General features: G+C 39.2%; 1 protein-coding gene across 1 annotated transcript in view; it reads left to right on the top strand.

The window, feature by feature from the left end:
• Positions 1 to 18,119, top strand: part of si:ch211-186j3.6 (neural-cadherin) — a 689,510-nt gene that overhangs the window by 598,473 nt on the left and 72,918 nt on the right. Inside the window, exons 33-34 of the mRNA XM_057844439.1 lie at positions 2,037 to 2,203; positions 13,389 to 13,653. Of these exons, the coding sequence (XP_057700422.1) occupies positions 2,037 to 2,203; positions 13,389 to 13,653 (432 nt within the window). The remainder of the gene's footprint in view (positions 1 to 2,036; positions 2,204 to 13,388; positions 13,654 to 18,119) is intronic.

Raw genomic sequence — 18,119 nt, 5'->3', positions numbered from 1 at the left:
TACGGCACCACGTGATTGATCACGCCGGCGTGATCATAGGACTTTCAACTGCAAGCCTGTGTGGTCAAATGACTATCGTATTATGTCTGATTGGTGAAATTATTACAGCCACCGTGCTGGCATAAATTAAAGATGCAAAAGAGTAACGACTCGTGGAGCTCAAAATAGCGTAGTAAGAGTAGCATTTCTTCTTTTTTTCAACCTACTCAAGTCAACCCACTTCTGTTGTTGCGAAGGTATCATGAGTGCCCCCTAGTGGATCGACATATTTTCTTCCTTGAAAGTAGGAAAGAGTTTGAAATCTGCATTTTCGAGTAATGTTGACAGCAGCGCTCTATGTGAAATAGGTAATTTTTTATGGCGCCACGTGATTGATCACGCCGGCGTGATTGTAGGACTTCCAACTGCAAGCCTGTTTGTGTATGATCATATGACTGTAATGTTACGTCTTATTGGTGAAACAAGTACAGCCACTGTCCTAGTATAAATTAAAGATGCAAAAGAGTAACGACTCTCATGTAGCCCAAAGTAACGTAGTAAGAGTAGCATTTCTTACTCATTAAACATACTCAAGTCAACCCACTTCTGTTGTTGCGAAGGTATCATGAGTGCCCCCTAGTGGATAGACATATTTTCTTCCATGAAACTAGGAAAGAGTTTGAAATCTGCATTTTCGAGTAATGTTGACGGCAGCACTCTACATGAAATAGGTAATTTTTTATGGCGCCACGTGATTGATCACGCCGGCGTGATCGTAGGACTTCCAACTGCAAGCATGTTTGTGTGCGGTCATATGACTGTTTTGTTACGACTGATTGGTGAAACAAGTACAGCCACTGTGCTGGTATAAATTAAAGAGGCAAAAGAGTAACGACTACAGTAAAGTAGCATAGTAAGAGTAGCAGTTCTTCTTTATTCAGCCTACTCAAGTCAACCCACTTCTGTTGTTTGGGAAGGTGTCATAGGTGCCCCCTAGTGGATAGACGTATTTTCTTCCATGAAACTAGGAAAAAGTTTGAAATCTGCATTTTTGAGTAATGTTGACAGCAGCACTCTATGTGGAAAGTTTATTTTTTTATGGTGCCACGTGATTAATCACACCGGCGTGATCGTAGGACTTCCGACTTCAAGTATGTGTGTGTGCGGTTGTATGATTGTATTGTTATGTCTGATTGATAAAACAAGTTCAGCCACTGTGCTGGTATAAATTAAAGAGGCAAAAGAGTAGCATTTCTTCTTCATTAAACCTACTCAGGTCAACCCAATTCTTTTGTTGGGAAGTTATCCTAAGTGCCCTCTAGTGGATTGATGTATTTTCTACCATAAACTAGGAAAGAGTTTGAAATCTGCACTTTCGAGTAAATTGATCGCAGTACTTTATGTGAAATATTTCTTTTTTTTTACGGCACCACGGGATTGAACACGCCGGTGTGATCGTAGGTCTTCCGACTGTCTTCGTACATCTGATGGGTATAATGGAGTCATAGGATTATCGTATCTATGCCTCTGTGTCATTTTCTAGAGGTTTTAGAGTCCACCCCTAACGAGTGCACGAGCATCTCTTAGAAGAAGTGAAAGTTCAGATGATCTGTTTCGATCCTGCTGTTGTTTTTATCTCTATTTGCCCGGCGGTGGTTATCCTGAAAACTAAGACTCGGGTAAAGATTGCCAAAGTTTAAAAAAGTCATTTTTGAGTTGGTTACAAAAACAGCAATATCCCTGGCAAAGAAAGGAAAAAGTACATAACCTCTTTCCACTCGCTTTCGCCCTTGGCGGAGGTTAAAAACAGCAAAAAAATCATTTTTAGACGAAGCCACGGCAGACAAAACAAACCGCCGAGCATACGATTCGGCTCCCGGCAGGATGCTTTGGCCTCTTAAGCGTGCCGGAATAAAAGAGGAAGTGGAAGTTGCACACCATTTGGAGATGAGAGACGGGTATTGTGCGAAGGGACCCCAGGGAGCAAAATCATCCACAGCATCTCCATCCTTGCTGTGTTTTTCTTCTCGGCGTGTAACGCGGAGTTTGTTTTGCAGAGGTTCCGGAGTATTCTTTCGACGGCCACAGCCACGTGCGCTACCAGTTGGCCTCGCCCTTGCCGGCCAGGAGGACTGCGGCGCAGGTGCTGCTTCGGACCCGCAAGCACAGCAGCGTCGTGCTCAGTCTGAGCTCCAGAGAGCAGAACGAGTACCTGAGACTGGAGGTGAGGCTCATATGGAACTATTGCCGTCATCATTTGTGCATTTTGCGCTGCGGTGTGTGCGACTCGTGCGTGGCTTTAAAAGCTGATTTATGCTTCTGCGTTGCGGTGACGGTGGACCTACGCGGTTAACGCAGACCTTGATTTGAACACTACGCTGATGTACTGGGTGCATATCTGAGACATTACCAGGAGTTAGATGGATCCTCCTCAAAATTGGTGAGACTGTTCATGAGACATATGAAATCTAAAGTTATCAAAATAGTTAGTTTTCGTTCACAGGCCTGACCTGGGCGGGGTGCCGAAGTCGGCATTTTTTCAGTAAATGACAAATAACTCCTTTATAAAAGGTTCAGTTATTTTATATATGGCATTTATGAGAGGTATCCCAGCCTGAACACGTCTGCATCGAAATATTACCCATTAGGCCTGGCACCCCCTGCTGGGAACAGGAAATGCTGTTTTTTACTTGACAGGCTCCTCCCCCAAGGGAAAAAAACAATAGACCTCAAACCTGTAACAGGAGAGCCTTAAGCATAATTGGAGTTTTTCAGGGAGGCCAGGCTCCCCTTGGTGGCTGAAAAGTGTCATTGCATGTAATTGACTTTCCTATATACATATATAAAAGTTGTTAAGCAAGAAAACAAACAACAAAAATGAATGAAATGAACAAAAAAAGATATTTTTGTAGTCGGTCGAAATTATTTTTTGAACGGATCATGTGACTAGCACCTTAGATGGTCATTTGCTTTGCATATTACTAAAAAAAAAAAAAAAAAAAAAAAAAAAAAAAGTAGGGGAGGGCAGTTTTATTTTTCAAATGATTTTTTTCTTTGATTGAAGTTTTTTTTAATTTTTTTTATTCAAGTAACTTTTTTGGGGGGGGATTGGAAGATTTAGACACAAATTTCCTACCCATAATATGGCTCAATCACAAAAAGGATTGCTAAAATCAAAGAAAACGTTTTTAATAAAAAATTAAGTGTTCAAATGCAAATTTTTGAGTCTCAATTTTTTTTTTCGCATTCAAAAACTTTTTTTTCTATGTTGATATTCTTTTTTTGATTGAAGTTAATTTTCTTTTGAAAATATATTTTTTTTTTGTATGAGGATACTTAATTTTTGATTGAATATTAAAGACACAAATGCACTACCCAAAATGAGGCGCAAACACAAAACAACATTACTTCAATCAAAAAAGTAAATAAATTAAAATAGCTTTCAAATGCATTTTTAAGACTTTCAATTTTATTTTTGCATTCAAACACAATTTTTCTTTTTTTTTTATTGAAGTGACTATGTTAATTGAAAATATGTATTTTGATTGAAGCAACTTTTTTTGGGATCGAATACCGAGACACAAATCTACCTCCATATGGCCCCGCCCAGGGTATACAATTTTTGACTGAGGTAACTACATTAGCACGACATCGGCGCGCATACCATATTCAATGGATGATGATCTTGGTGAAAAGTATACAGTACATATACGTATATATATATATATATATATATATATATACACATGGTGGAAAACGCAGACAAGACTGAAAAAGTGGTTTCTGCTCTTGCACTCCTCTTTAACAGAAACTGCTGTATTTTAAGCCAAAACAACTGTTGTGTTTGATAGATGGGAGCTGAAGCCTATAAAATCAGTCGCACCCAAGCGCCAGCAGAGGGCGGCAAAACTCCATAGACACAACAAGTGAGCATTTCACTGCACTGTCATTTAAATCTGTCTGAGCGGGCCATCTGCGTTAATTGCGTCATATTTTAACGTGATTAATTTAAAAAATTAATTAACGCCTGTTAACGCGATAATTTTGACAGCCCTAATATATATATATATATATATATATATATATATATATATATATTTATAATATGTGTATTTTTTTTTTGCTAACAGAGTGGTATCGGAATGGTATCGGTATCGGCCGATACTGCACAGCCAGGTATCGGTATCGGGCCCACAAAAATGCTATCGGTGCAACAGTAATTATTACGTAGGGTAACGTAGCTGTAATCGGCTACGCATTTTACGTACATGTACCGTAGCTGAGAGCTCCGACATTAGCCTAGCTAATGAAATATTTCAAGTATATCTTTGTTATGGTTCTTCTTGGGGGAGAAAATAATGGGGGGAAAAAAATCGCCGTGGCACGACATGATGTCCGACTCCGATGCAGCCCACCACCGAAGCTTCAAAAAATCCTAGGGGAAACACTGTCATGACAGCGTCATGTTGTAAGTATGACTGTCTTACTGTATGACAGTCTTATGAAGCCACTGTCAGATAAAGTTTTCACCCCAAAAACAAATAAGAAAACAGTAAATATTCGGTTTTGTTCACTTTAAAATTGATTTTCATAAACAGTAAATATTCTCTGACATCTGCAGTGCTCGTCTGCCTCAACTCTAAACCGACTTGAAAACCATGACGTGTGCGAAACCCCGACCTTGCCTTGAAAGTTCCACTCAAGAAACCCCGATGCTGGCTGGACGCCATGTTATTAAGCGGCTTGATATTTAGGTTGACAAATCCCCACGGCTGGACTGTTTACTCAAATAAACCACACCTTCCGAGATGAGAAGCAAACACGCACACGTCAGGGGAGGCGCCCGGCAGGAGTCCAACTTGTGCTCTGTTCACTTTTAATTGGGGGTAAAATCAGGTGGTTAAAAGCAAGAGGCCCGGCGGATTGTAAATAGAATTAATTAGATCACGGCCGAGCCTGAAAATGAGCCGCGGCGAGACTTTGGGACCGAATGACGAGGACGGCTAACGGTAAGCGAGTAACGAGCGAGAGGTGGAGGAAGAATGAATCAAAGGAACGAGCGTCGCGCCTCGACGGGAAGGAGATTAATGAAGGGATGTGATGCGAAATCCTCACTCAGAAGAGGACAAATTTTGTGTCCTCAAACCATACTTCGATACTCCGACCTTGGTTTGAAACCCTGATCTTGACTCTTAATCAGGGATACAGCTATCTATCGATTAATTATTTCGGATAATCGAGTTACAATCAATTACAAATCTGATCTTAACCTCAAATTGTGTAAAAATAAATAGATAAATAAATGCAGATCTACATAAAACAAAAGAACAATTGGCTAGCTTAAATGCTATAAAATGCTAACGTTTTATTCAAAGCTCTTAAAAAATTGTTCAAACACATATTCCACAAAAAACCTGCTAAATATAGTTAAAATATATAGAAAAAACAAAAATAAAAAATACTTTATTGTTTCTCCTTTTGAAAAAAATATAAAAATATGAATTGAAAAAATTAAGAAATAATAATCAAGAAAACATTTTGCTGTATTTTCCTTTAAAAAAGTTTACAATCTTTAATATGAAAAAAGAAAAAGAAAATTTCCAGTTTTATAAATTAAAAATAAATAATATTTTGTGTGTAATTTTGTAAATATAAAACACATTTTTTTTATATTCGATAAATTATTCATTTAATGAATTATTTTTTAATGAATTAGGAAGTATTCTTTTTATTATTAAATGTATAAAATATAATATTTAAAACCACATTTCTTAAAGGAAAAGGCAGTAAATAGTATATTTCCTTAATTAAAAAAAATTTAATTCATATTTTTATATTTTAAAAAGTTGAAACAAAGTTTTTTTTTTTTTTTAATCACCATTTTATTTTTTAGTTGTATTTTTATTTTATTTTTTATATTTGGGGGGGAAATACGCTACTCTAATATTTATATTTTTTTAAATTGTGCTTAAAGCTTTATTTAGACTTTTTGTTTTTATAATTTAAAAAATGGCACAAGAAAAAAGTAAATATATTTTTTTTGTTTTTGAGTAAAAAAAAGTATTTTAATTTTTAAAGAATGAGGTCTTTTTTTTTTTTAATTTTCATAAATTTTTAAACAGGGATTTTAATTTTATTATTTAAAATCATTTTGGTTTGAAATTGGAGAAAAACACAAATCTGTTTCATTTTTATTTATTTATTTTTTGGGTTATTTAATTTTGTAAAAATTAAACCGTAAATAGTATTTGTAATATTGTATATATATATTTTTTTATTCTTCTTTTTATTTTTTTAAAGAAAAATATAGCAAATAGTCTTAATTATGTTCCTAATTTTTAAAACTTTCTTTTTGTTCATTCACCCCTCCCGGCCAAAATGGATTGGACTTAAATCTACCATCTTTTGTAAACAAAATAGCAAATATTCTACTTAAAAAAAAAAAAAAAAGCAAAGAAATTATTCTCATGTAATAACTCCTCATGTTTACCAATCCAAAAACGGAGAAACGACCTTTCAGCAACATCCAATAATAATTACTGGACCCGAATCTGTAAAAAAAATAAAATAAATAAAATAAAATAAAAAATACATTTACAATGACTAAGAATAGCAATCTACAACTTACCTAGTTTAAAATACTGCCTAGGTGCCATATAATTATAGCTGTTCATAGGCAGCATAGGCATGAAATTATGTAGTTCTAGTTGTTGTTTTTTCTACTCCTCTTCTGTCTGCCTCCTTCCTTTCTGTCCCTCATAATCCCTTCCTGTTCGCTGTTTCCTCCTAATAAATAGGACATAATGAATATACCGAACTCCCATGCGATACATTAAAACTGTTCAGACCATGAGGACAAAAAAAGGCGGGGGTTGGAATAGATTGGACGTCTGACGCCGTCTACGGCAGTCAATGAGTGCCCTATTTTGGCTGTTTTGCAGGCAAAGATGACAATTTCCGCATATGTTACATTTCCCGGCACGGCGTTGTCTGTTTTGTGTCGGTCGCCCACTCCTCACTTCTCTCTCATCTCTTCCTCTGTCATCTGGCGGCGTGTTTGCGTGGACCGACTAAAAGAGGAGGATGAGGAGGAAGATGAGACCAAGTGAAGGAAATTATGCACAATGGGACCCTCGCAGGAAACACTTTGAAATGAGGATGGGCGTTCAGTTCAGTCCTCAATAACTGACTGGGTTGTTTTTTGGGGGTTTTTTTTGTAAATGAAAGCTGACAGACGGGTTTTCATGCTTCAGTGTCAGCGCGTGAAGGAGAAACAAATGTTTATGTCCCCTTGACGACACAAAACATGCGTCCGTAGTGCGAGAGTTGTAATTGGAGTGGCGTTTTAGTTCAATACTGAGAGTGTTTGATGACTATGGATGACCAAATGGGACAGAATTAAATATATACATATATATATATATACACAGTGCCTTGCAAAAGTATTCGGCCCCCTTGAACCTTGCAACCTTTCGCCACATTTCAGGCTTCAAACATAAAGATATAAAATCTTAATTTTTTGTCAAGAATCAACAACAAGTGGGACACAATCGTGAAGTGGAACAAAATTTATTGGATAATTTAAACTTTTTTAACAAATAAAAAACTGAAAAGTGGGGCGTGCAATATTATTCGGCCCCCTTGCGTTAATACTTTGTAGCGCCACCTTTTGCTCCAATTACAGCTGCAAGTCGCTTGGGGTATGTTTCTATCAGTTTTGCACATTGAGAGACTGACATTCTTGCCCATTCTTCCTTGCAAAACAGCTCGAGCTCAGTGAAGTTGGATGGAGAGTGTTTGTGAACAGCAGTCTTCGGCTCTTTCCACAGATTCTCGATTGGATTCAGGTCTGGACTTTGACTTGGCCATTCTAACACCTGGATACGTTTATTTTGAACCATTCCATTGTAGATTTGGCTTTATGTTTTGGATCATTGCCCTGTTGGAAGATAAATCTCCGTCCCAATCTCAGGTCTTGTACAGATACTAACATGTTTTCTTCCAGAATGTTCCTGTATTTGGCTGCATCCATCTTCCCGTCAATTTTAACCATCTTCCCTGTCCCTGCTGAAGAAAAGCAGGCCTAAACCATGATGCTGCCACCACCATGTTTGACAGTGGGGATGGTGTGTTCAGGGTGATGAGCTGTGTTGCTTTTACGCCAAACATATCGTTTTGCATTGTGGCCAAAAAGTTCAATTTTGGTTTCATTTGACCAGAGCACCTTCTTCCACATGTTTGGTGTGTCTCCCAGGTGGCTTGTGGCAAACTTTAAACGAGACTTTGTATGGATATCTTTGGGAAAATGGCTTTCTTCTTGCCACTCTTCCATAAAGGCCAGATTTGTGCAGTGTACGACTGATTGTTGTCCTATGGACAGACTCTCCCACCTCAGCAGTAGATCTCTGCAGTTCATCCAGAGTGATCATGGGCCTCTTGGCTGCATCTCTGATCAGTTTTCTCCTTGTTTGAGAAGTTTGGAAGGACGGCCGGGTCTTGGTAGATTTGCAGTGGTCTGATGCTCCTTCCATTTCAACATGATGGCTTGCACAGTGCTCCTTAAAATGTTTAAAGCTTGGGAAATCTTTTTGTATCCAAATCCGGCTTTAAACTTCTCCACAACAGTATCTCGGACCTGCCTGGTGTGTTCCTTGGTTTTCATAATGCTCTCTGCACTTTAAACAGAACCCTGAGACTATCACAGAGCAGGTGCATTTATACGGAGACTTGATTACACACCGGTGGATTCTATTTATCATCATCGGTCATTTAGGACAACATTGGATCATTCAGAGATCCTCACTGAACTTCTGGAGTGAGTTTGCTGCGCTGAAAGTAAAGGGGCTGAATAATATTGCACGCCCCACTTTTCAGTTTTTTATTTGTTAAAAAAAGTTTAAATTATCCAATAAATGTTGTTCACCCTTCACGATTGTGTCCCACTTGTTGTTGATTCTTGACAAAAAAATTAAATTTCATATCTTTCTTTGAAGCCTGAAATGTGGCGAAAGGTTGCAAGATTCAAGGGGGGCGAATACTTTTGCAAGGCACTGTATATATATATATATATATATATATATATATATATATATATATATATATATATACTGGACTGTCTCAGGAAATTAGAATACACAATATTCTAATTTTCTGAGACAGTCCTGTACATTAATCCACCATTTAAAGCAGGGGTGTCCAAACTTTTTGCAAAGGGGACCAGATTTGGCGTGGTAAAAATGTGGGGGGCCGACCTTGGCTGACGTCCTTTACATAGAACAATATACAGGACTGTCTCAGAAAATTAGAATACAGTGGTACCTCTACATACTAATTTAATTCGTTCCAGGACCTTGTTTGTAAGTCGAAATGGTCGTATGTCGAGCAGGATTTTCCCATAGGAATACATTATGATTCCGTTAATTCGTTCCAAAGCCTAAAAACATACACTAAATTCTTAATAAATACTGCTGGCACTGTTACAAATGGCAATTAAACATAGAAAAACAAATAAGTTATAAATAAATAAGTCAGAATAATATAATAAGAAGAAGAATAATTAATAATTATTCCTGTAAATAATGTAACGAATTGGATTCTAATATGGCGGACACTTTTTACTGTCCCTGAACGCACCGCGAAGCTGACGTCACGGTGAGATAGGTCGGTGCGGTAGAGATAATACTTTCGTTTTCTTGAGAGCAGTCAACTGCTTAAGACAATGGGCGTTTTGTGTTGGATAAGTTCTTAAATAAATGATAAAAACGTGACGAAGCTGGCGATTTCCTTGGCAATGTTACCACAATAATAATTGTCACCTTAACTTATAAATAGTGGCGAACGGTGGTCGGAAGAGGACCATGGAGCTGTATTGTTGAGCCAGTTCAGGGACGCGCACACCAAGCTCATATTTTTCTATAACTTGCATCTTCATTTCAAAGGTAAGCATCACTTTTTTCCTTGTTTCTCCAACTGTATCAACTTTTTTTGAAAACTGTGTTGATTTCTCACACAAGAAGATCCACCGTGCGTTCGTTTGCAGTGCTGTCATGTCGTCGTATTTCGAGCAACTCGTCGGATGTAGAAACAAATGGCGGCTCAAATTTTACGTCGGATGTCGAAAAGATCGTGTGTCGAAGTGATCGTATGTAGAGGTACCACTGTATTGTGTATTCTAATTTCCTGAGACAGTCCAGTATATATATATATATATATATATATATATATAGATACACGAGGGATGTACCAAAAGCACAAATCTTGGCCGAAAACCAAACACAGGTCGTCCCAGGGTTACGAATGAATTCCGTTCCTAAGCTGGCGACTGAAGGAATCTGACCTTTTAACCAGACTGTCGGAATCGTGCTAGCCAAACCGCCGGACCCGCGCTGGCACAGCTCCAACGAGCCGTGCCGGCGGGACACCAACATCCCGGCCAAAAGGCCCCGCGTTCACCTTAGTCTTAACTAGGGCTGTCAAAATTATCACGTTAACGGGCGGTAATTATTTTTTTTAATTAATCACGTTAAAATGTTTTACGCAGTTAACTAGAGGCGTGCGAAATTTCCGATTCTTAGATTATTCGCAATCCGGCCGTAGATCGTTAGGTGCCTAAAGATTCCCAGCTCTACAATTAACGCACATTCCCCGCTCAAACAGATTAAAATGACAGCACAGTGTAATTGTCCACTTGTTACTCGTGTTTTTTTGAGTTTTTTTGTCGCCCTCTGCTGGCGCCTGGGTGCGACTGATTTTATTGGCTTCATCACCCATGAACATTGTGTAATTATTGACGTCAACAAAGGCGGGCTACTAGTTTATTTTTAGATTGAAAATTATATCGCCTTAACGGGCGGTAATTCATTTTTTAAATTAATCACGTTTAAATATTTGACGCAATTAACGCACAAATGCCCCGCTCAAACAGATTAAAATGACAGCAAAGTGAAATGTGTACTTGTTGTGTTTTTCGGAGTTTTATCGCCCTCTGCTGGCGCTTGGGTGCGACTGATTTTATAGGCTTCAGCACCCATGAGCATTGTGTAAGTAATTATTGACATCAACAATGGCGGGCTACTAGTTTATTTTTCGATTGAAAATTTTACAAATTTTATTCAAACGAAAACATTGAGAGGGGTTTTAATGTAAAATTTCTATAACTTGTACTAACATTTATCTTTTAAGAACTACGAGTCTTTCTATCCATGGATCGCTTTAAATGTTAATAATGGTAATGCCATCTTGTTGATTTATTGTTATTATAAACAAATACAGTCCTTATGTACCGTATGTTGAATGTATATATCCATCTTGTCTTATCTTTCCATTCCGACAATAATTTACAGAAAAATATGGCATATTTTATAAATGGTTTGAAATGCAATTAATTAATTACGATTAATTAATTTTTAAGCTGTAATTAACTCGATGACAAATTTTAATCGTTTGACACCCCTAGTTTTAATATAAAATTTCTATTACTTGTACTAACATTTATCTTTTAAGAACTCCAAGTCTCTCTATCCATGGATTGCTTTGACAGAATGTTAATGCCATCTTGTTAATTTATTGTGATAATAAATACAGTACTTATGTACCGTATGTTGAATGTATATATCCATCTTATCTTTCCATTCCAACAATAATTTACATAAAAATATGACATATTTTATAGATCGTTTGAATTGCGATTAATTACGATTAATTAATTTTTAAGCTGTAATTAACTCGATTAAAAATGTTAATCGTTTGACAGCCCTAGTCTTAACCCTTTGTACTGACTCCACTTTGAAAGGTTTAAAGAAGGCTCCCCGAAAACAATTGACAACTTATTCAGGTCAACAGCAATCAAACAGCAAGGTGAAATAGAAACAGACTAAGGTGGGGAGGCAAGGTCATTCTATCACAGGTCAACAAAAGGTTGCCAACAAAAATGAAAACGATTGGTTAAACATTCATTCTTTTGAAGCTCTCGCCGGGCGGGCTGTGAGCAGAAGAGTGTGTTTGTTTAAGATTATTGTCTGTTTGTGGATTGGACAGGAGGATTCGGGAATTACTGTCAGCAGGGCAACGAGAGTTGTGGATTTTGCTAACTTAGCGCCAAAGGGGCTCTTGGAGTCCTGTCAGTCGTGTTATCAGTTGGATATCAGGCCTTCTCCGGTTTTCCTTGTGTTGGGACAGAATGTCCTGCCATTTGTTCTAGACTGTCTGGGAGAGAACTGATTGCGAGAATTGGTGGTGCAGACATGGGCTTGTCAGCGTCAATCAGTTGCATGACGCACACGTTGGGTGTGGGAAGAAGGGTGCGTTTGTTTAAGATTATTGTCTGTTTGTGGATTGGGCAGTGAAAATGAATTTTGCCACTTGGCAATTTTTTTTTTTGTTTTTGTTTTGCCGGGTAGCATTTTTTTGCCACGTGGCAAAATGGATTTTGCCATGTGACATTTTTTGGGCCATGTGGCAAAATAGATTTTGCAATTTGGCATTTTTTTCCCATGTGGCAAATTGATTTTGCCATGTGACATTTCTTTGGGCCATGTGGCAAAATAGATTTTGCCATGCGGCATTTTTTTTTTTTTTTTTGCCCTGTAGGCATAACAGATTTTGCCATGTGACACTTTTTTGGGCCATGTGGCAAAATGAATTTTGACATGTGGCATTTTTTTTGGTATGCGGCAAAACGGATTTTGGTATGTGGCAATATTTATTTTATGTGGGGGTTTTTTGTATGTGGCATTTTTGGGGGGGATATGGCATCTTTGCAGGCCATGCACATCCATGCCATTGACGGCTATGCACGTCCAAATTTTCCATTCATTTTAAATGGCAGACAGGCGTGTGGCTGTGATTTTTGACAGCACACTTACCATTACAGCGGATGCACATTCAACTGGCACCCAAGTAAGGCTATGAACATCCAAATTTTCCATTCATTCATTCATTCATTCTTGGCAAAATCAACTTTGCCACATGGCAAAAAAATGCCACTTGGCAAAATCCGTTTTGTTACATGGCAAAAAAATTACACATCAAAATCCATTTTGCTCCATGGCAAAAAAATGCACATGGAAAAATCAATTTTGCCACATGGCAAAAAAAAAAACTCACATGGCAAAATCCCATTTTGCCAAATGTCAAAAAAATGCCACATGGCAAAATCAATTTTTCACATGCCAAAAAAAAAATGCCACGTGGCAAAATCCATTTTGCCACATGGCAAATACCTTTTTTCGTTGTCGGCCCTACTGTATTGGAATCGGTATAGGGAGCACCAAAAAATGCAAATGCAGGAGTTCCTAAAACAGTATTTTCTACCATGCTTATTTCGTCGTAAATCCTAGCCGTAAACGTTGGTTAAAATCAATTTTCGATGAATCACCAACAGCAGTACTATGGTCTTGTTTTCCACACAGATTTTTCAGGGCCTTCTGAGCGTGTTCTACAACCTTGGCGACGGCGACCACAACCTGAGCCTGCCCACATACCGCCTGGACAACGGCGAGTGGCACCAGGTCAGATTGGAGCGCCACGACAACGAGATGACTCTGCAGTTGGATGGCGGAGGCGGCCAAAGAGAGGTGACGGGGGCGCCGGGGCGCAGCCGGGAGATCATCGTGGACCCCACGCTGGTCATGCTGGGCAACGCCTTCCCATCAGTTCTCAACAAGAGCTTCCAGGGTGAGTGAATGATAGGCATCCAATCATCCTATTTTCAATGAGTTTATCAATTGTAGACGTCCATAGAAAAACGAGTTTCCAGTCCAATCACACTGTAAATCCAGCCCAGTTCAATAAAAACCTGCCTAAATGACAACTTTCCAATAAAAATATTAACTAGAAACTGCCATTTTTGCTGAAATTACGATGGGGCTTTGCTGTAGAACATAAAGATCTATCATGTCACTTCCTTGTTGATTTGGAGATATTTCGAGGACACTTACTGTTGATATCAGGTCACTTCCTGTTTATTTGGGGACATTTCGGGGACACTTCCGGTGGCATGGCTGTCAATGGCATCGACTTACATGGGCGCCAGTTGAATGTCAATGGGCTGTAACGGTAAGTTTTTGGTCAAAAATCACAAGAACCTGTGTTTTCCTGCCATTTAAAATGAACAGGAAATTTAGACGTACACGGCCATCAATGTTATTGACTTACTTGGGTGCCAGTTAGCTGCCATGGTAAGTGGTCAAAAATCACAAGAACCGATGTTTTCCTGCTATTGAAAATGAATGGGAAATTTGGACGTACATGGCTGTCAATGGCATCCCATTAGAAATGAATGGGCAAGTTTTTAGCGAATTTTGGGGGAACCGTAATTTTTTGCCAAATTCTGTATACAACTTTTATGCCCCTTACGGTACCCGTCCCCGGCACAGTGGACTACTCTGTTGTGCGATACCGCCTAAAGTTTAATTTCTGTTGGAATTTGACCTTTTAGCCAGATTGCCAGAATCACACAAGCAAAACCACCGGAATCACACTAAGCTAATTCCAACGACCCGGGCAGGGGCAATCCGACAACCCAGCCAAAAGGCCAAACTCCACCTTAGTTTTAACCCTTTGTAGTGACTCCATTTTAAAAGCAGGAAGAAGGCTTCGAAACACAAGTTGACAATTTATTCCAAGTCGAGAGCAATCAGACAACCAGGAAAAAAAGGCAAACACAGCCAGACGAAGAGGAAAGCTGGATCCACAGTCACCAAATCACAGGTCAACAAAAGATTCCCGAAAAAAGACAGAGCTAGCGGAAAATTTTTTTTGAAGGCTCCGGTGAGATGGGCTCTGGTCCGAAAGAAGGGTGTGTTTGGGTGTTGTATAGACCCTACCCACCTACGTCACAAAACTACGTGCTCGCTGTATGGTTCCGCCCACTTGTCCGTCATTTTGACTCTGTATTAGCATTGTTTTCAATTGATGGCGGAATTTAAAATGCATTTCATGGAAGACCCGGTGCTTTCTGATGCCGCAAACTCACTGGATCTGTTGCATAAAAGGCGTTATGAGGAAAAGCTTCGTTCTATACAGTCGCCAGATCCATATTTGATGCCCAAATCGATGTTTTTCGACCCACTGTCTTCGCCCTGTCTGCCTGACATCTGCTACGCAGATATTTACAATTATCTTGTCCACACTAAATCAGCCTATTCTCACGAAAATATGAAAAACTTCAAGAGCTTGGAGGCTTATAAATACTTCGTTGCTGGTTGGGTGAAACAGGTCCTCGTCCACGAAAATTCGGCAGGAATCTATCTTGTGCTTGGAAAGGTGAGTTACGAAATTTTCAATTCAAAATCTTTTGTTATTGCTAACATCCACTGTCAAGTCTATTGTATTTCATGTCGTTTGTCAATGGAGTTAAGGCTTTTAATGTTTATATGGTTTAGCAATAGCACTCTCACTACATACATACGTGTATGTTGTCGGCGATTAGCCTAGCAATGATCTTAATTGTGGTTATTTGTCAGCCCCGTAGACGAGGCCAGTTTCTTTCACTTGGTACCAGCTAAATATTATTCAAAAAATAACGATGGTGGAAGAAAGGGAAGTCACAAACATCTTGAATTTGAAACTATGTCGTACTACGTCGTATGTTGTCGGCGATTAGCCTCGCAATGATCTTAATTGTGGTTATTTGTCATCCCAAAACCCTCTAAGTATATCTTAAATGCATCTTACCGGATATAAAATGACTACTACATAGTCTGTGGTGATTTTTTGGTGCCCAGTTTTCACGTCGAATTGCAGCCGTCCATTTCGCTCTCTTTGGATCCCTCGGAATACGGTAAAACTTCAAGTCTCTCCTTCCATCTTCTCTGTTAGTGCAACCAACAGCCACACACGCCTTCACCATTTTGATTATTAATGTTAAGGAGCAGAAAAACACGCCGTAAATAGGAGAAATGTACGTAGCCGTAACAGGTTAACACTATGTTTTGACGGACAAGTGGGCGGTACCATTCAGGAGAGCGTAGTTGTGACGTCACGTGGGTAGGGTCTATAGGGTAAGGGTGGTCACTGTTGCCAAGGCAACCAGAGTTGGAGATTTTGTCAGCCTCAGCGCAAAAGGAGTGTTCAAATTCTCAGCTGTGGAATCTTCTTTTTATCAGGTGTTCTTTGTGGAAAGACAGGATGTCCCGCCATTGTTCTGGACTGTCCATTGCTGGACCCCAGAAGAGCTGATGGCTGAATCTGGTGGTCCAGATGTGGGCTTGTAGATGTCTTGGCCATCACCTACTTGTCTCGCTTCATCAGCCACTATCTCGCTCAGTCAGCAGGCATCCTGTAGTTGTTATGCCCTTATCTGCCCGTCGTCTTGGCGCCGCAAATTCCAATCACTCCAAGCCCAACTACTCATAATTCAAATATTTTTCTCATTTCCATGCAGGCAAAATCCCTTAAAAGGCAGTTTTCTATTAAAGTTACAAAAAAAAAATCAAACGAAATCCGACTTTGTTCCCATTTTTTTTCCTTCCTTTTTTTTCAGTGGCTGTATTTACGTGACTAAAAGAGGAGTAAAACTGTCAGCGCAGATAAAAGAGTGTTTGGGCTTATGCCGGCGCTACGCTCGGCATTCATTTCCATAGCAGAAAATTACGAGGGAGGAAAATGTAAACAAAGCGAACAAAGTCGTCACAGCAGACTGGCCAAAGCTGCAGAGGAAACTGTGTGTGAAATTCAGCTTCGCGCGCGGCGCCGCCTTTCATGCGACAACAAGAGAGCCGCTTCTGCGTCTTCCTAAGTCTCCGGTCTCTGGTGAATCAAGTCAAGTCGAGAGCCACGGCTTGGGCAGTCACGATGACATGTCGAAAGTTAGCGATTTAGCCGTTAGGAGTGGGAACCCTCTGGGTAGCTCACGATACGATACTGTTTGCGATACAAGAATCACGATAACGTTGATCTCACGATATGGCAAGGCAAATTTATTTATATACGTAGCACAATTCAACACAAGGCAATTCAAAGTGCTTTACATTACATGAAGAACATAAAAATCACATTAAAAATCAATAGAACGAAAGAACAAAGACAATCGAAATAGGAAATAAAATTATTAGGGCCGTCAAAATTATTGCGTTAACGGGCGGTAATTAATTTTTTAAATTAATCACGTTAAAATATTTGACGCAATTAACGCACATGCCCTGCTCAAACAGATTAAAATGACAGCTGAGTGCCATGGCCACTTGTTACTTGCGTTTTTTCGTTAGCCAGATTGCCGGAATCACGCCAGTCGAACCGCCGGACCCGCGCTGGCGCATCTGCAACGACCTGGGCCGGCGAGAGCCCGACAACCCGGTCAAAAGGCCAAAGTCAACAAAAGGTTCCTGAGAATAATGACAACCATTACTTAATGGATTTTATCCATAATAGATCGTCATTTTTCTCGAGATCCTTTTGTTGAGTTGTGATATGGTAACCAAGGAACGAGTCTGCTTCTGTTTCGCCTTGCCTTCTGATCACTGTCGACCTGAATAAATTGTCAACTTGTGCTTCAAGGCTTTTTCCAGCTTTCAAAATGGAGTCAGTACAAGGGGTTAAGACTAACAAGCAGAGTTTGGCCTTTTGTCCGGGTTGTCGGCATATTGCCGGCCCACGTCGTTGGAGCTGCGCCAGCGCGGGTTTGTCGGTTCGGCTGGCGTGATTCAGGCGAAAAAGGTCAGATTCAGCCTAAAACAGCAATTTTTTTTTTTTTATTAGCTGTTTTCATCAGCTGACGGCCGTCACGAAACAAAGAGCTTTTTACGTTGAAAATTCTTGTAAATAAATGCTTAAATTGCTGATTTCTATAGATATGAACGCAAAACAGTCTAGATTCTTCTCGTTGAAGTTATTGCTGCCAAAAAGGGGGTACAAAATATTAAATGTTTTTTTGCTCCCGATCCGATCCCGACCGTTTTAGTTTGAGTATGTGCCGATCCCAATATTTCCCGATCGGATTGCTTTTTTTTTTGCTCCCGATTCAATTCCAGTCATTCCCGATAATTTTTCCCGATCATATACATTTTGGCAATGCATTAAGAAAAAAATGAATAAAACTCGGATGAATATATATACATTCAACATACAGTACATAAGTACTATATTTGTTTATTATGACAATAAATCCTCAAGATGGCATTTACATTATTAACATTCTTTCT

This window comes from Corythoichthys intestinalis, chromosome 1, assembly GCF_030265065.1.
Source record: "Corythoichthys intestinalis isolate RoL2023-P3 chromosome 1, ASM3026506v1, whole genome shotgun sequence".
Lineage (NCBI taxonomy): Eukaryota > Metazoa > Chordata > Actinopteri > Syngnathiformes > Syngnathidae > Corythoichthys > Corythoichthys intestinalis.
Note: the sequence above shows the minus strand (reverse complement) of the source record. Positions and strands in the feature narration are given on the sequence as shown.